The sequence below is a fragment of the Alligator sinensis genome, unplaced genomic scaffold (genome assembly GCF_000455745.1).
Source record: "Alligator sinensis unplaced genomic scaffold, ASM45574v1 scaffold587_1, whole genome shotgun sequence".
NCBI classification, from domain to species: domain Eukaryota; kingdom Metazoa; phylum Chordata; order Crocodylia; family Alligatoridae; genus Alligator; species Alligator sinensis.
In genome coordinates, this window is record NW_005843366.1 from 148,468 (window position 1) to 173,451 (window position 24,984).

The 24,984-nt window shown below is 41.9% G+C and overlaps 1 protein-coding gene across 2 annotated transcripts in view; it reads left to right on the forward strand.

The window, feature by feature from the left end:
- The window catches only part of EIF2AK3 (eukaryotic translation initiation factor 2 alpha kinase 3), a 52,403-nt gene extending 27,536 nt beyond the window's left edge, over nt 1-24,867 (forward strand). The window contains exons 5-17 of one of the 2 annotated variants that reach the window (XM_025194997.1): nt 1,109-1,343; nt 1,610-1,772; nt 4,424-4,561; nt 5,107-5,229; nt 5,779-5,966; nt 6,292-6,404; nt 7,771-7,893; nt 9,211-9,360; nt 10,439-11,213; nt 18,775-18,942; nt 19,508-19,609; nt 22,690-22,752; nt 23,767-24,867. In XM_025194997.1, the coding sequence (XP_025050782.1) occupies nt 1,109-1,343; nt 1,610-1,772; nt 4,424-4,561; nt 5,107-5,229; nt 5,779-5,966; nt 6,292-6,404; nt 7,771-7,893; nt 9,211-9,360; nt 10,439-11,213; nt 18,775-18,942; nt 19,508-19,609; nt 22,690-22,752; nt 23,767-23,943 (2,518 nt within the window). In that variant the 3' untranslated portion in view covers nt 23,944-24,867. Of the gene's footprint in view, nt 1-1,108; nt 1,344-1,609; nt 1,773-4,423; nt 4,562-5,106; nt 5,230-5,745; nt 5,967-6,291; nt 6,405-7,770; nt 7,894-9,210; nt 9,361-10,438; nt 11,214-18,774; nt 18,943-19,507; nt 19,610-22,689; nt 22,753-23,766 lie in introns of both variants that reach the window. The other variant, XM_006038489.3, reaches the window with a different exon arrangement.
- Nucleotides 24,868-24,984: the final 117 nt, after the last annotated feature.

Below are 24,984 nucleotides of genomic sequence, written 5' to 3' on the forward strand. Positions count from 1 at the left end.
TAAAGCTGTGTCTATGGCTGAACTGCTGATTCTCTGAATCGGAATTGAATCTTCAGATTCAGCCAGATCGAATCGGGACAGTGATCCGAATCAGTGAATCAAATCACTATCCCCTGAATCGGGCCGAGTCCAAATCGAATACTGCCCGCTTCGCACACCCCTAGTATCCAAGAGACAGCCTTATTCAGGACACTAACTAGCCTGACATTGCTGGTGTAGTCTGTTGTTAAAACTATAGTAAAAATTTAACCCTTTTCTATGTAGGTTAGAGCAGAGGTTCCCAACCCCTGGTCCGCAGGCGGGTTGGCTGCCAGTCCACAGGAGGGTTGGCTGCCGGACCGGAAGTCCAGAAGTGACTGGCATACTGTGGAGTGACAGCGAACCCTTTTTTATACTAAGTATAGAAAAAGGTTGGCTGCCGCTCTGCAGTATGTCGGTCACTTCCGGACTCCAGTTTGCCAGTCCTCAGTTTGGTGGTCCATGGTTTGCCGGTCCATGATCTTAAAAAGCTTGGAACCCCTGGGTTAGAGCATGAGGGATGAGGAAGTCTGGTTATGTTTAAATCCTATTCAGTGAGACCCATGCCTCTTATTTTTTTGTTCCTTTTCATTAGTTTTAGTTCAATATTTCTTTATATGTAAGGAAAGCAGTTATATAAATGAGAGAGTTTATTTTAAAATACTGCATCTTAAACTGTGGTGTATTTGTTGTTGTTAGCAGCTAGACAAGATTTTGCTTGATATACAATTACAGTAGTTTTTATCTGACTGATATTCCAGTCCTTAGTGCTTGATTTCTTGCCCAGTAAACCAAAATTTACCTCTAAAACCACTAATCCTGCTTAGCTGACTGTCTTTAACTTTTTAATACATCATTTTGGATTGAAAAATTTCTGCACTGCCTTTGTGGTTTGCGCTTTGGAAATAATCTAGTTTGGTGTGTTAACACTCCCTCTAGTGGTGCAAGGGTACTTTAGCAGAGCATCACAATTATTAGTGTAATGCGATTACCTCAATTTCATTTCCATACATCTCAGGTGGAGGTGGTGAGGGTTGGGACTCCCTTTTAAACCTTGTTTCCAGAAACCTTTTTTCTTTTTAACTTTAAGGTGGAATTTTAGTGTTGGTCACTTTGAACTGCGCTATGTCCCAGACATCGAATCTAGAGTGGGATATATTGAGAGCAATTTTAAATCAAGTATAAACAAAGAAGAGACTAAAATCATTTCGGATGTGGAGGAGCAGGAGGCTGTGATGAAGGATACAGTGATAAAGGTCTCAGTAGCCGACTGGAAGGTTATGGCTTTTAATAAACAGGGAGGACATCTGGAATGGGAATACCAGGTACTGAAGATGGCAAAGTATTAAATGTATAGAAATTGAAGTTTTACAGCCTTATAGGAAAATGTCATGCATCTTGAATTAGCAGGCATCTGTCCAGGTTAAAAGCTGCATGTCTCCCTATACATTTTTTATTTAATTTTTGTATTTTTGACCTGTTGATCAATTGCAAATTGAAACAGGGGCTCCAAGGGTAAGTGTTTCTTAGAACAAATCTTGGGTTAATTTAAGAAGTAAATTTTAAAATTACCCTTTTCATATTCCTTCAGTTTTGCACTCCAATTGCTTCGGCATGGCTGGTTAAAGATGGCAAGGTTGTTCCAATCAGTCTCTTTGATGATACAAGTTACAGCTCTGACAGTGAGATCCTAGAAGATGAAGAGGATCTTGTGGAAGCTGCCAGGGGAGCCACAGAATCTAGTGTCTATTTAGGTGAGATGCCTAATGTCTTCTATTGTTACCTTCTTGCCCTAGCAAAGTCACAGCAAATGGGTTGCTTAAAAGCCATGGATTGAGGTGAGAAGACCCTGTTAGGTTACCTACTCAGATATGATATATAGCACAGGCCCTTTTACTAGTAAATCTTGTACTGAGCCCAATAACTTGGCATTTAGGTAAAGCATTCTTTCAGAAAGACAGTTAGTCTTTATTTGAAGACTTCAACAAATGGAGAGGGCACTGCTTCCCTTTCTAGTTTGTTCCAATAGTTAATTATCTTTGTTCTAGTTCTCACTTTGATTTTTTTTTTAAATGATTAACAGTTGCATGTGGTTTAGTTATTACAATGCTGATTTTTTTGCCTTGACTGGATGAGCAGAATTTCTAAGATCTGGTTCTTAGTGCAGAAATACTGTTCCAGATCTGAAATGTGCAGTGTGTGAATAATTTTTGCTGCTTTTATTAAATTTGCTGCGTCTGTAAAACATCCTGTCAGTGAGATTCTTGACTAGCAAGTTTGTGGAAACAGAGTGCTAGAAGGCATGAGCTTAGTTGTGTCAAATTTACTGAAAGCTTTGGGCAAAAACTCTATGGAGAAAACGTGGCTACCTTTGCCCTGCTCTGATTCATGCAAACAATTCATGTAAGCTCCTAGCAGTTGTATAAATAACTCATTTGATTATTTTGACTCGCCTGAGGGGAAAAAAAGTATTGGTGTAAGGGTATGGGATTTTTAGTTAAATATTTAGTTCAAAATGAAAGAAAGAGATGCCACACTTTCAAAATGCTTTCCCATTTTGACTAAAATATATATTTACATGTATCTTGTTATTTGGGTGCTATTTATAGAATTCTGAACCTTTTTTAAAGCTAGGATTTAGGTAATGAGAAGTAGCATTCCTGTTCAATATGGACTTCTGTCCTTTTCAGATCCCTAGCCTTAGTCATATTAAATCAATTGTTTACACTGACCACTGTGACAGAGTCACTATATATAAATGGTGACAACAGGAAGGATTGTGCTTTTTTTCCCTCTTAAATCTTTCTGCCACTGCCGCATGGTGGGTAAATGTGCTTCCCCGCTGTGTTTGTATTAGCCTTTTAATTTCTGTAGACACCACGCTTAACACTATTATTACTCTTCTCATCAGAATGGAGGTCATCATAGTGTTTAAGGGCAGAATCAAGACCACACCTGAAGCACTTCTAGTTTAAGCATTGGCGTGCTTAAAAATATGGTACTAAGCCCCAAAAGGGTGCTTCAGAAAGAGGGAGTAGGCTCACTGTATAGCAAATAATGCTTGGTTGTGATGATGTGCAACGTTAGTGATGCATATTTTTTCTAGCATTGCAGTATAGATAACACCTTCTCCAAGTGTTAAGTACATAGTACTTGTTTCTTTGAGTGAGACTCCCTTGAAATGCTTTATTTACTTAAAAGGAACTACATACTCTTCACAGTGGGGCTCTGAACTGTAGCTGCATCGTGGTGGGACAGTAGGGGGTGCTGAACCACCCGCCTCACTGTGCCCGGCCCAAAACCACACTTTGAGAGTCTCCCTTGGGGCGCCTACATCTGGCCGACCCCCTTCCTGGAGACCCTGCAAGCCTGCGGTAATGCTGCCACCACCCGGGCACTGGGCTCTGTTACGTCTCTGTGCAGCCTGGGGTACACAGACCCAGTAGACCTTGGGGTTGCTTGGCCCACCATGGTATTTTGGGGTGCTTCTTTTAACCTGAAGCATTCAAAAGTTAGTTTCCTGTACCATAGGAAAGTAAAAATGCCAAGCCCACTGTAGCTAGCCAAGCAAAGGGAGCTGTAAAGGCTTGTTTCACCCTTCTCCCCTCAGATTCACAGCCAGGCATGCTGTAAGTTAACTTTTATTGATCAAAGAGGGACAGAATGGGGAAGGGGTACAGGACAGAGGAATAATAAAAAAAAAAAATGCCTCGAGTGAAACAATGTTTTGAGCCTTTCATCAAATATTGAGTTGAGTGACCCTTTTCATATGTGTCTCAACTACTTAGATCTAACTTCCTAACTAGTCTTCAGGCATACTCACTGAGTCATGCAGACGGTAGCCTGACGTCCCTGCTTTAGTTTGTTCCAAGATGCCTGCTGGAGGAAAAGAGCCCCCAGACCAGGTGGCCTGACCCTTAAATAACGTTTTTTGACCTCATCACCTGGGTCCAATCAGAACCAGGCATTATTTGAACCCTTCTCATGCAAACTAAGCATTTCAAGAATGGTCAGCAACCCCTGGTGAAGTGACCAGTCACCAAACTGGTTCCACAGGTTTCTCAGAGGGAAACTTAAGACAAAAGGGTCTGGACACAGTAAGGGGGGGATGGGAGGAAGCAAAACATACAGCGCAGCCAAGATACACAGCAAAACAGACTGTGCATCACATGCATAACTCCCAAGCTGTGCTTGTCTGAGGAGCACAGAATGAGTAATAATTGGATAATCATTTCTCTGCTTCTGAAGGGAAAATTCACTTGGGCATTATGGAGTTGTTCTTTAAGTCCTCCATTTTCTCTCTTGAAATGCTAGGAGTCTTAAAACTACAGTCCTAATTGTGCAACTTGGTGCTGGGGAAAGAGCTAAATCTTAAGGCAAATATGCTCTCTGGTTTATTACTCAGGAATGTATAGAGGCCAGCTGTACCTTCAGTCCTCAGTCAGAATTTCTGAAAAGTTCCCAACCAACCCAAAGGCTCTGGAATCCAGGAACGACAATGCAATTATCCCTCTGCCCAAAATTAAGTGGAAGCCTCTAATTCGTAAGTAACAATCTCAAGGTCTTTGTGTTGTCACCATCTGCTCTGAAAAAACAGTTCACTTAGTGTGATCTCCTTAAACTGTAGATACAACCTTCCATCTCAGATGTGATGATTGTGAACTACTTCAGAATCCGCTTTTGTGCTTTATTAACTCTTTTAGTCTTAAAAACAATTTTGCTTCGTTATAGGTAGTGACAGTCATTTTTTAGTAGTCAAATCTTCCACTGCCTCTAAATCAAAAGGATGTTCTAGTCCCATCAGAAATGAAAAATATATTTTCAATGCCACAAATTTCATTTATTTGACTTGTGAATTGGCGTATAGATTTTGTTTGGTTTGGTTCTGGAAGCAATGACTTTTTTTTTAGAAATGCGTCTCCTGGTTACTATTTTATTTGCACAACTGTTCATTATTTTTTTTTTAATTTGTATTTTTCTATTGCTGCTCAATGGGAATTCTCAAGGAAAGAGTTATAGTGAGGAGATGGTAGAAAAGGTTTTTGACATTCATGGCTCTGTAAAAAGAATTTTCCTTTCTTTGACTAGATTCTCCCTCCAGGACTCCTGTATTGGTGGGGTCTGATGAATTTGATAAATGTCTCAGCAACGACAAATATTCTCATGAAGAGTACAGTAACGGAGCACTTTCGGTTCTACAGTATCCATATGGTATGTGTCAGTAGCAACTTTTGTTACCTCTTAATGCATGAATGAATGCACCTGAAACAGACTAGGAAATTGGGTCAGTTTACATATAAAAAAAGTCCAGTAAACATTCTTTTTTAAATCTTAATCATTAAGTACGATAAACATTTGATCTCCTGAACCATTGAGCAAATGATAGTTATGGGGAAAATGCATGCGCTGAATTCTTCAATAGTCAAGCATACAGAGTTCATAAATTCTGCAAAGGAAACCTGGCAGGTTGTAGAGTTTATGGATTTAGGTAACTGAACTTGTACAGAGTTCGATTACTTAAATTTCTTCAATATTGCCATTTTTTAAAATCAGGGTATGTATAAATAGATAATACAGTATATTTGTTTTAATAAATAACAATACTTTTTAAAATACTTCTCTGGTGCAGTGTTTTACAACACTAAGGACAAACTTGTTTGTCCACAGATAGAATTTCTTAATAGTTTGGTGTAAATAAACTTTGTATTCTTTTTCTTTTAAACAAAGACAATGGTTATTATTTGCCCTATCACAAAACAGAGAGGAACAAACGAAGCACTCAGATCACTATTAGGTTTTTTGACAATATGAACTACAAGAATATCCGTAAGAAAGATCCTGTTCTACTTCTGCATTGGTGGAAAGAAATAATTGGCACCATTTTATTCTGCATTGTGACCACAACTTTCATTGTGCGCAGACTCTTCCATCCCCATCCTCATAGCAGAGTAAGCATCTTATTTTAATCCTATTACTTAATCAGTCTTTGTTAGCCTTTTCTCTTGGTTCCGGGCTTAAGTGTACAAATATGTAAGTAAATTATTAATGACATTGGGGAAAGAAAACTTGCTTTTTTAACTGATTTAAAGAAGGCCATTGGTTGTAGGATATAAGATTTGCTTAGTAACTGCATTAAGTAAATAGATTGCTTTAGTCATTTTTGCAGTCTTCAGAAATGTTTATATTGAATTTTTTTCATCTGTATGCTTAGCAGTATAAGGCAGTCTCTGTTTTTCTTGGTAGTGTAAAGGACTTGTTTTTAACTCTTGTCAGCAGCGGAAGGAATCAGAAACACAATGTCAGACTGATAATAAATATGAGTCGATCGGTGGTGAGAGTAAAGATAACAGCTGGAGTGACATTAAGAACTCAGGATATGTGTCAAGGTGAGATTCATTCATCCCAGTTCAACAGAATAAATGAAGCACTAGTCCATGTGAGAACTAGTTCTTTCTAGCAGATTCTATCATTGATTCTTACCTGCTCTAGTTTTCCTGTCCCATATGAAAACTGACAAATGTTAATGCAGCTCATAAACTTTGGGCCTTATCTCTGCATTATCAGTGGGAGGCTGCAGTTATGGTCATTCTAAGCACTCATCAGGTGATCATATAACATTTGTATGTGATAGTCTAATGATAGCTGCCTGCAGAAACGATTCCAGGAGAGTGCGGGGCCTGGGGCAAAGCAGCCTGTGTGGGGCCCCCACTCCCCATCCCATAGCATACTTAGGCCAGGGAGCAAAAGCCCTGGCACACCGGATGTGGCGGGAGGGCTGGCAGCCAGAACTTCTGGCCAGAACAGGCAAAGAGATGTCTAACCCACCAGGCGGGTGGGTGGGCTAAACTTCAAACACGGCAGCCACGGCCTCTCTGCCCAGCTCTGCAGGGCCTGCCAAAGTGCGGGGCCCAGGGCAGTTGCCCCGATTTGCTCCCTCACCCATCACGAGATGGCCCTGGCTGCCTGGACTGAAATGATAAAAAGATCCTTGAAGTCTTCATATCAGTGTTTACCTCTCCTGTTAATGTGTTTATGAATTATAGTGAGAACAAGCCAGATGTTGCTTTAATCTGGAAGGTGGGACAGGTGTTCCAGACACGCTGTAAGCAACTCTGCTCATGTTTTTGAAGAGCACTAAAAACATGTGGGGGGAGATACGTCATCTGTAGAAAATTTGGACTAATGAAAAACAGGAGGTTGTATTATTGGAATGCCACGAGTGTATCCATAACCTACTGAAGTTAAGAACTGGAGCCTCAAATAAGAAATGGAAGGAAGAGGGAAATGGTTGGTTTTTGTGTTTAGAAGGAGTTGTGTGTGGAGGAGGAGATCTTGCAACAACAAGCATTTTGAGAAAATAGCCACTTTTTGGGGAGGGAGTCTATAGAAACTACCGAGAAAACTGACCCTGGTTTGGCTGTGCGTGATGAAATGAAAACTTAAGCTAAAAGTCTCTAACATTCACAGTAAGCAGAAATGTAATACTCTGGAAAGCGTGTGCGATTTGTTTGTATAGCAGTACCTCCTATAGGTTGTAGTTGAGATTAGGGGCTATGCTAAGCTCTGTACAGGCACACGATGTAAGTCAGTCTTTCCTCGTGCGCTTTCAGTTTCCCATTGACAAGGCAAGGTGAGAGAGGAGAAGCAAAGGCGCGGAGAGGTGAAGTGGCTTGCCTAGCATCTCGGAGTCAATCCTGCCTTGGTTGGCTTTCGCCTCCCCAAATACTCGCTAACTAGTTGATTTCTTTTCAGATATCTAACAGATTTTGAACCAATTCAGTGTCTGGGTCGTGGAGGATTTGGAGTAGTCTTTGAAGCCAGAAACAAAGTAGATGACTGTAACTATGCTATCAAAAGGATCCGTCTACCTAACAGGTAATGACCAAACTTTTTCATAAAAGTTAATGAACTGTGGGTTCCAGACTTGTACTGTTATGAGCAGCTCAGCTGATCACCTGGACCTCATTAGATGAGGATAAATAAAGCAGTTTTTTATTGGGCTTTCACCTGATTGAGTCCTGGCATCAGCGTTGACTTATGTACTCCAACAGAGTGCTGGCCCTTTTGCCTACATGTGTGAAGTACTGTCAGGATCTGCTTTTGCAGTAGGATCCTTGAGAGGATGGTGATGCTGCATGAGAACTGCCAGACTCCATGAAGAATGGAGCCTTTGGGAATGGGACCTTTTATTTTCAGCACTACTAATTTGCTTGCTTTTCCTCATCTTCTCCTAACTTTCTACTTCACCTTTTCTTCTCTCCCCTGCCCCTTTCTTCCCCTGAGCTCACTTTTCTGATTCTTAATTTGTTTCATTTTCTGGTTCCACAACCCCTGCCTTTCTTTCAGCCTTAGGTGGTCAAGTCAAGCTGCTGAATTAACCTACACAGAGATTACAGCACTTCCTTTTAGTGTGAGATGGGAGACTACTTCTGGAAATCTCGAGTTAGAGCAGCAAGAGGCAGGCCAGTAGAGCAAGGGAAAAACTCTTAAATGAAGCACTTTTTAAATTATGTTGAGAGAGCTGTAATTCCATACGTGTAAATTTAGGATAATCATGACTTGCTCTTGCAGAGCTCTGTTATGCAAATACTATCTAAACTAACTTTTTAGATTTTTTTACTACAAATGTTGTATTTTCTGGTCCCATGGTGAGGATGAACAAAATTGAGGGAACAGTGGCTCTAAAGAGGGCACTTGCCATTTAATGTCCTTGCTGCATGGTTTAACTGTGTGTGTGTGTGTGTGTGTGTGTGTGTGAGAGAGAGAGTGTGTGTGTGTGTGTGTGTGTGTGTGTGTGTGTGTGTGAGAGAGAGAGTGTGTGTGTGTGTGTGTGTGTGTGTGTGTGTGTGAGAGAGAGAGAGAGATCTGCTTTCTCCAAAAAACAAACAGGAACAAGATGAGACATACCTAGTCTCACCCTTTGTTATCCCTTAGTTGTTCAGAAAGAAAATACTAGGTGTGTTTGTGTTTATAAGGGCCTAAGCATTGCTGCCCCTACAATGCTTCTTGTCCTGTAGAGTAAGACTGGGGCTTGAAAACAGACGTGTCTTATTATGCTTGTACAGAGCACTACCACTAAGACATTCCATACTGGCATAGTCTGTTATGGGTTCATCTCTAACGCATAGATAATCTGCAAAAACGCCTACATAAAACAGTTGCTTTATACAATTTCATCTTTTTTCCATCCAGGGAGTTGGCTCGTGAGAAGGTGATGCGTGAAGTTAAAGCATTGGCTAAACTCGAGCACCCGGGAATTGTTCGATATTTTAATGCATGGCTAGAGGCACCACCTGAGCGATGGCAGGAAAAGATGGATGAACTCTGGCTAAAAGATGATGGGTAACTTGTTTAGTTTTATTAAGTGAAATTGTTCAATGGCAGATTAAGAGAACCGATGCTCTGTACCAGAAGGATACGAAGTTCAGTCAATAAAAGAGATAGCTATGCTTATATCAATCTAAAGTTGCATATTTATATAGCAGATTGTAAGTATATTGTATCTGGTGTAAAGTTTCTCTATCCTTTGTCATCTTCCCTGTTATTAAGGTTCTTGGAGGGGGGCGCTGTCCTAAAGCCCTTTATTTGATTTTGGTGTTTGAGTCTGTGAAGTTACACACTTTTTGCTGATGTGATTTTAAACTTTCCAACTTTAGTTTCCAAACTACATATTCCAAAGAACTTCTGCTGTCTGTTTGGTTGTTCACTTTCTTTACTGGTTGATTTGTCTTAGATCACAATGCTTTGATCCATTAGTAGGTTCAGTGAGTTTACACTGAATAGAATTCATGTCCTGTAGTGGCAAATTTATAAAGTATACAGACTGTCAAGAGAGAAAAATGGAAGTGAGTATAAGAGAGGAGAAATATAAAAATGAGAATGAAGACACAGAGAAAAATGGAACAACAGTGGCTGAAGATAGAAAGGGAAAAATAAAAGTTTATGGACCACTAAGTTCTTATTATAACTTTGGAGTTCTTTGAATAAATGACTTTTAAATTTATTGTACAGCATTAGCAGTTTGCAGTTGGAACCTCAACGAATTGTGCTTGTAATGTCAGCTTTAACCGTTCTGATAGCTTAATCCTTTTGTACTACAGGAAAAGCTTGATAGCATGTGGAGAGCTCAGAGGTGCTGCCTGGTAAAATTTCATTGAGGGCATTTTAAGATGCTTGCTGGACGAAGTACTCCACAGCATATTTCTAGCATAATGGAAAAACGGTGTTCTCAGTAAGAAATGTAAATGAAGGATTGAAACAGTAACTCTCGCTGAGTTTAGTAATTGTTATTAGCAAGCTTCTTTCTCCTATCAAACTTAATGGGAATGTTTAAGCAAACATAGCAAAGAATTAGTCTGCAGAAAATGTATTTAGGGATAAAAGTTCTGGTGTATTGATCTGTATTTCTCTTTTTTTTTAGTACTGACTGGCTACTTAGTTCTCCCAGTCCAATGGATGGGCCATCATTTAAAATAAGAACAGAGCCATTCACTTCCAAGGAACACGTTGAAGTTATTACTGCTTCGTCCCAGAGAGTTCAGTCTTTCTCTGTTGGGATTGCTTGTGGCCAGTCTGATTCATCCGGGAGCCAGTTCTCTCCACTGGAGTTCTCTGCTGCTGATAACAGAGACTTTCACAAGTCAGGAGATCCAATGTTAAACCTGCAGGACAGCGTACTTACAGACTGTGATGTAGAGGACAGTATTGATGAGAACGACCCAGGCCATTCCTTTGAACTTTGTCCTCCAACCATGGCCACTGTATGCCTGAGAGAGAGGACCTCTTCCTCCATTGTGTTTGAGGATTCTGGCTGTGATAATGCTTCTGCTAAGGAAGATAACAAAATTGATACTTCCCATGATGACAGCCTCTCTGAGGAAAAAGCAACAAATACAAAAGATACTGATAACAGGAAATCTCCTTCACAAAGTTCTCTGTCCATTTCTCCACCAAGACCGACAAGTTTAAGCCTGGACCTTTCTAAAAACACTGCAAAAAATGTCAAACCCTCCTCACCAAAAGTGTATCTGTACATCCAGATGCAGCTCTGCAGGAAGGAGAACCTCAAGGACTGGATGAGCAGAAGATGCTCCATAGAAGAGAGGGAAAGGACAGAGTGTCTGCAGATATTCCTGCAGATAGCTGAGGCAGTTCAGTTTCTCCATAATAAAGGATTAATGCACAGGGACCTCAAGGTTTGTATGGACAAGGATTGCTGTTGAACTCATGTTAGCTTTCTAGCTCTTGAATCTTTTACTATTGAGCGTGCTCCAGTGAGTTGTATATGCCACTGTTGCATGGTGAATCCCCATCACAGTTGTCACTGTGCCGTCGGGCAGGTGTTTTCTTTCTCACCCTCTGGGAGCTTATCCTTATTGCAGCAGTAGCTCCAGTTACCCACATTCAGGTCAACTCCTCTCCCTTTAATCTTGCTTACAGGAAAACGGTCTCCCTGCAAAATACTTGAAGGACCCAGTGTGGTATAATAAGCAGCACTGTGTGACTGACCTACTGCATTCCTTGCTAGAGCTTCAGCAGCACTTGCCTCAGGTCACCAGATGCAGTAGACCAGGGCTGTCCAAGTAGCAGCCTATGGGTTGTATCTAACCTAAAAGGGGCTAATGTGCAGCTTGTGGACTCCTGCCTGGTTGCTGCTCCTTTCATTGCTCCTGCTTTTGTGGCGGTGGCTAGAAGCACAGGGATCTCTGGGACAGGGCACTACAGCCACAGACAGCCCAGTAGGCTCGATAGCCAGACAGCAGGGGAGCGCCTTGGGCTGCCCATTCAGCAGGGTTGGGGGGTTGCATTTCTCGGGGTTGGGGGCAGTGGCAGGGTGAGTGGGCTAACACTGCTTGTACAGCAACGGCGGGGTGGAGAGACTCATCCATCCAGTGGCAACAGCAGGGCCAGGGTGGGGAGAAGTGAGAAGGAGGCTCATGCAGCAGGGGGCTTCTGTGTGATGGAGCTCCAGGAGCCCACGTGGAAAGTTGCCCCTGCAGCATGTGGCCCAGGGCCGTGACTCGTGGTGTGCAGCTCCTGACCACTTTGAAGCTGGACAACCCTGTCATAGGCAATATCTCCTACCTCCTGTAGAGGTGTTGTGGGCCTTAGTAAATGTTTGTCCAGAGTTTTGGAATTGCATTACTCCAAAAGGTAGTGACTAATTGTTGCAATTAAGAGTGCTTTATTGGAATCTTCCTAAGTACCACAATTTAGCATGCATTCATTACTTAGTTTATGCTTCCTACTTCCAGAGTTTACTTGACTACCATACATCTTAGTGTATTGTTGAGCTATAAGGTAAAGCAAGCTTCCATTTTAAAACCTGTGCAAAATGAACCAAATCACACTAGTTTGGCAGCCTATTGCTTCTCTCTGCTTACAAGAGGTATAAAAGTTATGTGCTAGAACATCAGGAGAAAAATTTTAAGTGTTCTAGACGTAGTCTTTCTGGACTTTAGGAAGGCCTTCGACACTCTCTCACAACATCCTCATTAAAAAATTAGGCAGCTGTGGTGTTGACGCCTACACAGTCAGATGGGTCGCAAATTGGCTGGAGGGCTGCATCCAGAAAGTGGTGGTGGACAGGTCATTTTCGACCTGGAGGGATGTGGGCAGTGGGTTCTCCAGGGCTTGGTCCTTGGGCCCGCTCTGTTCAACATCTTCATCAGCGACTTGGACAAGGGGGTGCAAAGCACCTTGTTCAAGTTCACGGATGACACTAAGATGTGGGGAGAAGTGAGCACAGTAGAAGAGAGGGACAGGCTATAACTAGATCTGGACAGGTTACAGGGGTGGTTAGATAAGAATAGGATGGGTTTCAATACGATCAAATGCAAGGTGTTGCACCAGGGCAGAGGAAGAACCAGCAGCATACCTACAGGCTGGAGACCTCCCTTCTTGTCAGCACAGAGGCGGAAAAGGATCTTGAAGTCGCTATTCACTCCAAGATGAACATGGGTCGCCAATGTGGGGATGCGGTCAGGAAGGCTAACAGCACCTTGTCATGCATCCACAGATGCATCATGAGCAGGTCCAAGGAGGTGATCCTCCCCCTCTGTGCGACGCTGGTCAGGCCACAGTTGGAGTACTGTGTCCAGTTCTGGGCGCTGCACTTCAGGAGGAATGTGGATAGCATCAAGAGGGTCCAGAAAAGGGCCAATCACATGATCAAGGGGCAGCAGGGTAGACCCTACGAGGAGAGGCTACAGGACCTGAACCTGTTCAGCCTCCACAAGAGAAGGCTGAGAGGAGATCTGGTGCCCGCCTATAAACTTGCCAAGGGGGACCAGCAGGCAATGGGAGAGTCCCTGTTTCCCCAAGCACTATCGGGAGTAAAAAGGAACAATGGTCATAAGTTGCCTGAGAGTAGATTCAGGCTAGACATCAGGAGGCACTACTTCACAGTCAGCGGCTAGGAGCTGGAACCAGCTTCCAAGGGAAGTGTTGCTCGCTTCTACCCTGGGGGTCTTCAAAAGGAGGCTAGACAGTCACCTAGCCAGGGTTGTTTGACTCCAGCATCCTTTCCTGCCCATGGCAGGAGGTCGGACTTGATGATTGGCTCAGGTCCCTTCCGACCCTACCAACTATGAAACTATGAATTCCAGCACCAATGCCAAACGCAATAGTTCAGCTTGTCTGAAGGACCTGTAATCTTCAGGTATCCTAAAAAGCATTACAACTGGAAAGAAATGTTGTACACTAGAGCTGTCCAATTGATGGCCCGCAAGGGGTTATGTCGTGGCCCCCCAGGTCCTAGCCCCTTTCCTCACTCACCCTGGCTGCAGCAGCAGCTAGACTCTGGGCTCCCCTCCCTCTTCCAGCTTCTGCTTCCTGCTCCTGCTCCTGCTCCACACGGCCTGGGGTAGTGTATGCCCTGACCTGGTGCACCCTGTGAGCATGCACCCCTCATTGATGCAGCTTGTAGGGCATGCAGCCTCTGGCCTCTTAGAACAGTGGTTTTCAATCCATGATCTATGGCCCCGTGGGGGTCCACAGACTGTCTAAGGGGCCCACGAAAGATGACTGTGATCAGTCAAAGTATGTGAATACCCACACTTACAATTCAAAGGGGTCCACACCTCCATTCAAAAATTTTTAGGGATCCACAAATGGAAAAAAATGGTTGAAAACCACTAATTTAGAAGTTGGACAACTCTGTTGTACACCTTTAGAAAGCTGTTGCAATATTTGTTTCTAGTCCTGGTGATTTGAGATACAGAGATCATGCATACCTCCAGTTAGCATTATACTTTTTCCTTTCCGGTTCTGATCTCAGTTAGCGACTGCTGTCTATAGAACATCAAACACTTGACAAAGCAGAATTTGCTGTTAAATACCAAACTTAGTTACTGTTTGTACCTTCACCGGGGCTCCTACTGAAGTCTCTGAGACCCTGACTCTTGCACTGTTGCAGATTGTATAGGCAGGTAGCTCCTGTTCTCTGAGGATGTAACAATGCCAAATTTGGACATGGAATAAAAAGATAAATTCCATTTTTTTTAATCTTACCTGTGATGTAGCTTTTCAAGAGTAACCATTTTCTACATCAGCAAAAGCAAGTGAAGAGCAGATGCCTTTTCAGATTTGCTGAGGAAAGGAGTTGCCGGGTAGTGAAACTGCTGGTTTAAAATTTATTCATAGATGTAGGGTCGGAAGGGACCTAAGAAGATCTTCAAGTCCGACCCCCTGCCCTGGGCAGGAGAGAATACTGGGCTTATGACCCCAGCTGGTGTTCATCTAGCCTCCTCTTAAAGACCCCCCAGGGTAGGAGCCATCACCACTTCCCTTGGAAGTTGGTTCCAGATCCTAGCCACCCTAACTGTGAAGTAGTGCCTTCTAATGTCTGAACCTACTCTCTAACAACTTATGGCCATTATTCCTTGTTATTCCAGGAGGTGCTTGAGGGAACAGGGTCTCTCCCATTCCCCACTGGTCCCCCCCCTGGTAAAGTGCGGCGCCCAGAACTGGTCACGGTACTCCAACTGCAGCCTAACCAGTGTCGCATAGAGGGGGAGGATCATCTCCTTGACCCGGTTTGTGATGCATCTGTGGATGCATGACACGGTGCGGTTAGCCATCCTGACCTCATCCTCACATTTGCGACCCATTTTTCATTTTGGAATCAATGATGACTCCAAGATCTTTTTCTGCCACTGTGTTTTCAAGAAGGGAGTTCTCCAGCCTATAGGTATGCTGCTGGTTCTTACTGCTCAAGTGCAGCACCCTGCACTTGTCAGTATTGAATCCCATCCTATTCTCATTTGCCCACCACTGTAACCTGTCCAGGTCCAGCTGTATCCTGTCCCTCCCTTCTAGCGTGCCCAGCTTGCCCCAAATCTTGGTGTTGTCAGCAAATTAGAACAGGGTGCTTTTCACCCCCTCATCCAAGTCGCTAATAAAGAAATTGAACAGTGCGGGCCCGAGGACCGATCCCTGGGGGACTCCACTGCCCACCTCCCTCCAGGTCGAATATGACCCGTCCACCACCACTCTCTGAGTGCAGCCTCTCAGCCAATTTGTGATCCATCCAACTGTGTAGGTGTCAGTGCCACAGTTGCCTAGCTTTTTAATGAGAATGGGGTGGGAGACAACGTCAAAGGCCTTCCTTAAGTCCAAAAAGACTACATCCACCATGATACCTGCGTCCAATGATATTGTGACTTGATCGTAGAAGGCAGTCAGGTTGAGTAAGACTAGCAGGCCTATAGTTGTCTGGGTTCCCCCCCCCCTTTTTTTTTGTTAAACCATTCAGTTCCTGAGCAAAAACATACCCAGATTTGAAAAACTTAGAATCAGTCTAAATATTTTCCTTTAAAATACATTTCTTTAAACTCAGATCTTGATCACAGAAAGTTTTAGTTCTTGAAGAAAGTGATAAGAAACATAATTTTCATAAATGTGTGACGGTACATTGCTGTGCAAATATAAAGAAAAGTTGTTAAAACAGCACATTGTCAATATGTTGTGGCTTTCTAGGGAGCTTTTATTGGGGTGAGTGTTCACGCTGGTTCAGCATACAGTGTAGAGCTTTGGGGTTGGAGCTCTGTTTTTTTTTAACTAGCAGCTCTGAGTTTGGATCTTGTTGGGACATCCTAAAAGCTTTACACACTGGCAGCAGGATGAACAGGATGGTTTATTTTTCTTACTTGGTATAAACAACTTAAGGTTCATAGCAGTCCTTGAATGAATAGCTTGCACACTTCAAAAGAAGAAAACTAAACTGCATCTTGCAGTGAAGAGTTCAGAATTTTTACAGGGGAAATTACCCTTGGAAAAAGCAGTGAGTGAATTTATTTACTTTTCTGTGGCTCCCTGAAGTTCAGTGGAACAAATTTTGCCCTGACCCTGGGGTTTGTCCAAGTTGCAAGTCACAAAGTCTCAAACTTGTATTTATAGTAGTAAGTAAGTAGAAACAATTAGAGGGGAGAAGAGGATGCCTGTACTGATTTACAGTAGCAGTAGCGGAGGCCAGTTTCTGGACAACTCCTATGGACTTCATGTAAATGGATTGGAAACATCTGAAAACAGATACTCAACAGAAGTGCACGCACTCATATTTGAAAGATTTAGCAGTTGTCTTTTTTTTAAGAATGTGTCTTAAGCTAATGCTGCATTTCCAGAATTACTACAATCGATACTAGCATTTGAGAGTCACACTGGTGTGAGCTAGCCTGATGTCAAGGTGGCAGAAATGGAAGCTATTCTCCTTGCTGGCCTGAGATGTCACATTTGGACTTTATTGGAAAGGAATTGGGCACATGAACATAGAAGTATGTCTGGTAGTTTTTAGAATAGGCTTAAGGTGAGCTGAATCTGGCCTTAATATCTTGAAGGCAATGTGTGACACGAAAGAAAGCCAAAGGTCCTGTTGGATAGGGCTTGTTACAGCCTTGGGTTCCACTCCCAGTTCTAGTTATACCAGGCCAGTTAAACCAGCTTCTAGAGATGCAGTTTGTTCCATTGGTTACATGGAAAAGCAGACTTATGTGCCCTGGAAACATCCTTGTCTTGACCAAAGAACTTGATAGAACCATTTCTTTGGGCATCTGGCTGTGACAACCACATCCCTCCAGCTTAGTTTCTCTGTGACCTGTTATCTTCGATCAGAGTCCCCGGCCCAATTTTATTTTTCTCTTGAGCAGCCATTCCTCGTCTACTCAGTAACTCGCTGTCATTTGTCCATATTTGGTAGTTTAGCTTCTAGCCATCAAAGATGCATTATAGGGAACTGGAAAAAAAAAATCTGTTCTTTGGATTTGAAGGTTTATTTCCTCATTCCCTTTTGTGATCTTCAAGAAATGAGCAAGATTTCATATTCAGCTTTCCGCATGCTTGCAAGTGGAAGAAAACTTACAACTATGCTGTGTAAAACCCAAATGCAGGAATCTGTGCCCAGGTGGCTACTAATTGAAATAAGGATTGTGTAGAGGTAGAGAGAGTTCTTCCATGGGGGTGAAGGCCATATAAATAACTTTATAGATAATCCAGGGATGTTCAGTATTTTACTAGATATTAATTATCCTGCTGTAAAGAACATCTGAGGTTGAAGGTCGGGGCATTCATTTAGGAAAATATTGTAGGAAAGACCTTGAGGCCGAAAGCTAAATTTCATATTTGGGGTACAGTTGTTACAGACTTTACAAAGTGTCTGCTGTCTAGGTATTTCTGCTGTGGCCATCACTGCTGTCAGACTTTTTAATAGATAACGTGTTTAGTGAGACTCGTTTCTCCTCTCTTCTTTCCCTGTATCACCTAGTGGGTGGCTGTTGTGAAAAAGCCAAGACTGAGAGATTGGCATGGGAGCAGAAGGAGGTCGGATTTGCAGTCATTCTTTATTCTGTGCAAGATCATTTCCAAACTTCAGATTTATTGAGAAAGCCCTTTTGGCTGGCTCCAGGATTTGCTTTTCTCAGTGGAAATGTCTCATGCCCTCCCAGCCTTGAACATCCTGATGCTTGGAAGGGAACAGATTTCTGCACCTCTTCATACTAATCATATCACCTCTGTCTGGCTCTGTTCCCAGTATTTGGTTCTGATTCTTGGGACTCCCTTTCTCCGCTTAAAATAACTCCTTTTTATCTGGAATGGGGTGAGGGGAACTCTATTGTGTATATTCTCAGAGTAGAGAGTTACAAAAGTATTTTAAAAAATACAGTTGCAGTGCGTTATTTAGAAGTAACCTTCCCTTATTCAGATTCATAGTTGGTAGGGTCGGAAGGGACCTGAGCAGATCATCAAGTCCGACCCCCTGCCATGGGGGGGTCTTTCAGCCAGAGTGCAGCCCTGTGTGTGTGTGTGTGTGTGTGTGTGTGTGTGTGTCAGAAATAATTGTAGTTATGGGTCAGCAGCTGTATGGTTTTCCTTTGCTCCTCTTTATAAAGCAACTACATTTCAATATGTTTCCTTCCTTTCTTTTTTCATGTCCTTGTGACAAGGTATTTAGCAGAATTTGCAGATACACCATGAGCTTCAGGTAGTAAGAATTGTTTCCTGACAGTTCATAGTGCAAAGGCAGAGTTGAGATGCTGCTGTTATTGACCATGTATATATGGTCCATAAGCTGAATGCTTCTCTGCCTAGATAGCTGGGATTCTTAGTATGCCCTCCTAAGTAAATTGTTTTTTTTTATTTTCTACTCCAGTGTTGCCAGTGCTTTCTTCCTTAATCAGACTTCTTGCCTAAATCTTATGAAGAGAAGAGGCTTTTGCTTCTTGTTCCTGTATATTATTTTATTTTGTCTGTTGGGTTTTTCAGCCTTCCAATATATTTTTCACAATGGATGACATAGTGAAAATTGGGGACTTTGGACTGGTGACTGCCATGGACCAAGATGAGGAGGAAGAATCTGTTCTTACACCAATGCCAGCCTATGCCAGGCATACAGGACAAGTGGGGACCAAACTTTACATGAGCCCAGAACAGGTGAGGCTTTTTTCAAGCTTAACACATGGAAGTAACTAAGAAAAGTACTTGTAACTTGGGGCTTCACTTTCTTCCTGGCCATGGACATGTAGAAATACAGTGTCTTCTGGGTGATCACAGAATTCTTAGTAATGAAAGAAGATAGGTTGCCCGTTGAATGTATGGTTGACTTTGTGATAGCTGCACTCGTGTAATAGCCACGCTGTCCTGCCTTTTGCCTGTTCTTAGTTTGGAAGATTTTAATTTGATCTGCTAAGAATTAGTCACGTGCTTCAGATGGGGCCATCAGTCTGAATTGAATTTTGATACAGGTATTTTCAGCACTTTTTAATTATTGTAAAAATTAGGTTTGTGAAAATAATGTACCTGAGTAGAGATGATTATTTTGATCCTCTCTTAAAACAGGACAGGAAGGTAAAACCTGAGTAGTATGATAGACTCCATCAGCCCTTCACAAAATTAATCATGTGGGTGTGTTTAACTGACTAGTGTTGTATGATTTTTATGTGCGTTGCTGAATTCTGTCAGCTATGCCATTAACGTGAACCTGATTCTGGTTTTCCAGATTTATGGGAACACATATTCACACAAAGTGGATATCTTCTCTTTGGGACTGATTCTCTTTGAGCTGCTTTACCCCTTCAGTACTCAGATGGAAAGGATCAAGGTAGATATACTTGTAGAAAAGAAGCATTCTTAGTTTTTTCTGTTTTTATTTAAAATGTGCTGTGTAAAAATGTCTTAACATGCATTTGTAAGAGTTACTCAACAATAAAACAATGCAGCATTTGCTTTCAAGTATAATAAAGCATAGCTTTGGTGTTGGCCTTGAAGCAGAACACCATGTAGCAGTAGGCATGAACTGCACACACGAACAAGTGGAACAGATTTGAGGCAATCATTACTTAATGAGAGTTTTGAGTTGCTGACCTATGTAACAGAAGATGAGGAACCAGAACTTAGTGGAGCCAAGACATCGGATTAGTTTCTGATTTCAAAATAGCCACTGTGGCTTTGTTGGAGTCTTGGATCTGTGCATGTGCATGCTACTTTTTCTTTTCCTCCTTCTCTTTTCCTTTCCCCAAACACCCAGTGAAGTTCTGGTTACTTTTCTTTTTGTACAATCCCAGTCAAGTCACAACTTCCATACCGCAAAGCATGCTTTCTAGCAGTTGGTTGATTTTCATTGATTGTGTATTTTCTTAACCATGAATTTAGGGATTGTAACAGTTTTTGCTACCATCTGCTGGCTTGTAACTCTCACTGAACAATGTTCATTGGAACTGCTAGGAAGAGACAGCTCTTAGAAAATTGAGTGTAGATTCCTTCCTCCTCCGTGGGAATTAGGTTCACAGAAGGAGCTTTCGAGTTTTCCCCTGCACTAGAAAAACAGTGCTTGTAGGAAAGGGAAGGCAGTTTGTTTTTACCATCATTAGTTACTCAGCACTGTATGATTGATTTAAATTCTCTTACAAAGTGGACTATTTTGGCATAGTCTAAACTGCCTTTCACATATCTGTCTCTGAGCATGAATCTGACCTGAAGTATTCCTCCTGTAGAGGCATTGCACATCCGTGAGTAACATGGCCCTTTTACTTGTAGATGTCCAGAGGAAAAAAAATATTAGCTTAGCTCGAGTCATTTGTGACAGAATCTGCTTTGAGCTCATCTTTCCTTATACAAAATAGTAAAGCATTAAACGTACAGGGTCACATACGCCATAAAACACTTTCCTTTTGATTTTCTGGCCAGAATCCCATGCAGCAAGTAGAAGAGCATTGTCCTTCTGCTTTCTGCTCTAGATCCAGAAACAAAACTGCACCGGCCAAAGTTCAGATCTGATTCCACAAGGCTAGGGATAACAGAAGAAAAGCTTTTCCTTTTTCATTTGTTTTCACTGTCATTTCTCAACATATATTTTCTTTACTCTGTTTGGTGACCAGTAAGTTTAGCTAATTGCTCAGGATGCCATTCTGTTACATTCATATTGTATTTATTCCCTCTCCCATTAGCTGTCTCCCAGCCACCAATTGTGCTGCTAATAAAAGCTGTTCAGATGACTGTCTGAGCAGTGAGTGCTTGCCTCCAAAGCCAAGAGTCCTCTGCACAACCTGTTAGCCAGCTCTACTGTATCCCAATAAACCAGGGGCAACAGAAACAAGGGACTGAAAGCGTCACAAGGCTCGGGGGGTGGGGGGTGCTCCTCTGCCCAAACAGTACAGCAGAGCTCAGGTAGAAATGTGCCTGTGCCAGAACAAGTTATTTCCAAACTGATCTGATTGGTCCCAAGACTTTTTTTTGAAGGTACCATTCAGTGCCAGGATTTCTGTGAGTTTTTGTCATGAAACTTGGTTTCTCTGCAGTGTCAGTAAGCTGGCCCTCGCCTACCAGCACGACCAATCATACGTTCAGCTTTCCTCAGTTCCTGTCCCATCATACTTGCCTGACTTTACCCTTCTAATTTCTCAAATTCCACATTCACATCTTCGTAAAAGTAGGCCTGTTTTTATAAGAAAGTCAAATGTAAAGCATAGTTCAGGTACAGAGGCTTGCCTCGTTACGTAAAGCTTGTTGAAATGGATTGCTATGGAAATTAGTAAATCAAATTCATTAGCAGCAGCAGTGGAATATAGCTTGTAATTATATATAGTAGAGTGGGGGAAATACTACCAGTAGAGGGAGCCAAAGCAAATGAAATGAAGTAAGCCCAAACTGTACTGGATGTGAGTTATGTTGTACACTTACATGTTTAGAATGAATAAACAAGTGACAGTTAAGTTCATTTGTCTGTGAGCATCCACCTATAGCTCATGAGCATCTTAGTCATAATACAGATAACCCCGATGTCCTTAGCAGTACACTGTATATAATACTGCTTTGTTGACAGTATTAGGTTGGACCTTGGGGATGTGAATGGGTTTAACACGGTTCACTCTGAGCTCTGTATCCTGGGTCTTTCAGTGCAGGTCAGGCACATCCTGGGAAGCATGGACATGTACATTTACATGCACAGTAATCCTAACCAATGATAGAGGTCTAATAAGAAACACTGATTTTTCTCTAGTTTATCAACATCCAAAACATGTACAGGATGGATTTGTTTGCATGGTACATTTTTGATGAGTTATTATCCTAACTTTGAGCCTGGACAGATGACATACTTGTACTGTTGTACTTTACATCAGTTTGGTACACATTGCTATCACAATTGACAGCTATTACAGAGACTGGCCACTAGATGACAAGGAAGCAGGTAATATCCTGGTTGCTGTGAACCAGTGATTCTTAGTGGAGGTACTGCCAGATCCTTTGAAGTGTGAGGAGATACGCAGATATGTACAGGCTCAGATTTGTCTTTGTCTAGCCAATCTTCCACCCCAACTGCCTGTCCCTCGTGCAAGGAGGAAAGCACTGTAATATATACATTTTGAAATTTGGTGTCACTCAATTTACAAAAGTTATAGAGGGGTACCTCGAGCCCTGCAAGGGGTAATTTGAGCCCAAAAACATTGAGAACAACTTCCTGAGACAAAAAGCTACTCCATGATCAGTTGAAGACAGATGACAACTGTCAGTGTAATGTACACCAGCAGAATCTTGCCTGGCTGAGGCAGTGACCTGATGTAAAGGTTTTTAATTGTCTGTTCCTTTTTACACTAGTATAAAAGTGCGGTCTCCCCAGACCCTTTGTGAGCAAGAGCTTGAAGAGCGAGATGTCTAATACCCTCTTTTTTTATATCATTACAGACATTAAGTGAAGTAAGAAGCTTGAAGTTTCCACTGTTGTTTACTCAGAAATGTTCACAGGAGGTAAATATATCTAATGCTGGTTCGGGACTGCCCACCTGCATTCCAGTTACTTTCTCTTTAGGCAAGTGTAAGGGGTCTTAGCTCTTCCGTTTTAGACCAGATCCTCTTCCAGGTGCTTTACTGTGCCTCAGATATGAGGGTACTAACTTTCAATCAGTGCCTTAGCCTTTATATAAATATTTTTGCTTTGTGCAACTTTACATTCCCAGTGCTCAGCCTGTCCGGTTTTCCTGTACTGCTGATACAGCAGCATTTCCTTTTCCCTTATGTCCCAGCCCTCTTCTGCTTGTGCCTGAATCCTTAACACAAAAACTGCATAGGTGAGAAGTGGTACTACAGGTGAGCCGAGCCGAGCCTCTAAGGAGAACGTTGCATGAACAAAGCTACAATGTGAGGCAGAGCAGAGGGAGGGTCATTTCAGATGAAGTGGGGGAGCTTGCAGACCCCCAACATGAGAAAAACTAAGTGATTTCCAGATTCCTTTCTGACTGCTGCAGCTCAGTACTCAGATGACACCAGCCTCCCTCTGCAACCACTACAGCCAGGCTTCTGGAGAGATGAAGTCTGCTTGGAGTGTTGAGTTGAATTGAGATTAGTGATGCTTCACTTCTTGGACTGTCTGAGGAGCAAGAAATATTTTTCTGCTTTTTAAAATTAATCTACCCATATGTTTAAAAAGGAAAATGTTGATGTGTTCTTTTAAAGCTGCTTCATGTGCTTCCTTAAATCTAGGAATTAAATGCACAGTTAAGTGGAGCATAAAATTAAGATACAAGATCTGTAAATTTTCAAAAACGTACCAACCCTTTGAATCTTGGGGCAGGTTGGACCTGCCAAATGAGCTTTTAATCCCTGCTCAAAGGATAAATCTGTTGCCACCATACATACAGTACTGTGCCAAAGAATTAATGCACGGGGTTCTTGGAAAGCACTTTGGAGCATCTTGTTGTTTTTGCAGCCAAGACTAAACAGTTGGTGTCTGAAATGTCACATATCGCATTTATTATCTTTTAGTACGCTATGGTGAAGCATATGCTTTCGACAAACCCGATCGAAAGACCAGAAGCTGAAGACATCATAGAAAACCCTGTGTTTGAAGACTTAGAACTCCCAACAAAAACAGTGCTTAGGCAGAGGTCACGGACAATGAGTTCATCTGGAAATAAGCATTCAAGACAGCCAAGCAAATGATTCTGCTTACTCAAAAGATTTCTGAGGGATAATTCAGCAGGTGGATCCTACGTCACAGAAGATTGATCTCGGAAACAGTTATGCTTCAACTTTGATTTTGCTCTTAGTTTTGTAAGAAACAATCCAATCGGAGTTCAGTTAATCTTGTTTGCTCTTGTTTGGTGACTCAATGAAAGCCAGTTACTAATCTTTTTCACATTCCCATCTTTGTTATACCTAAGCCCACAAGGATGAATCGGTCCAGCGCACTGCCTGCCCTCTACGTTGTTGACCTTATTTGTGTTTGGATCCTGTAAATATCAGCTCTCTGGGGAACGGAAGAGATCTTTAAGATGTAAATAGAATTAAAATACTGTATTTTTATAAAACAAATTACAGTCTCTAAGCCTGGTGAATACGTGTCCTAAATGCTGAGATCTTGAAACAGACTATGAAAATCCATGACTCCATTTCTTCTTGTTGGGGGGTAAGTTGGGAATCTCCACTATTTTCAAAGCAAAATACCATGGCTGTATATACTATCACCATCCATAGCCAGTCCTTAGAGGATCCTGTGGTTTATATTTTCACACCACAGTAGATTTTAGTGAATGCATTTTGTACTGATAAGCCTATAAGGGGTTGGGGGAGGAGCATTTTGCCATAAAAATTGGTCATAGGTACTGGTTTGAAGAGCCATAGTAAGACATAAGCATATATCAAAAAGTTGTGATTCTGGAATTTCTAAGACAAATGAAGTCATAAATGTCTTATGTAATCTTGTAGATTTGTACTTTTTTAAAAATCAACTGTAGACATTTGTGTAATCTGCTAATTTAACTGCTTAATACCATGCTTTTTCTCACTGTAAATATGTTCATTTTTATTTATAAAATGCAGAGTCAATCCATATGGGTTGGAGGTGTACAGAATGCACTTACTATGGTTGTCAAGTGCATTAATTATTGTGACTTCTTTCAAGTCTAAATGATTTAATAAAAAACTTTTTTATTTAAAATGTTTAGTTGCTTCTTTTCAAAAAAGCAAAAATTATACACAACA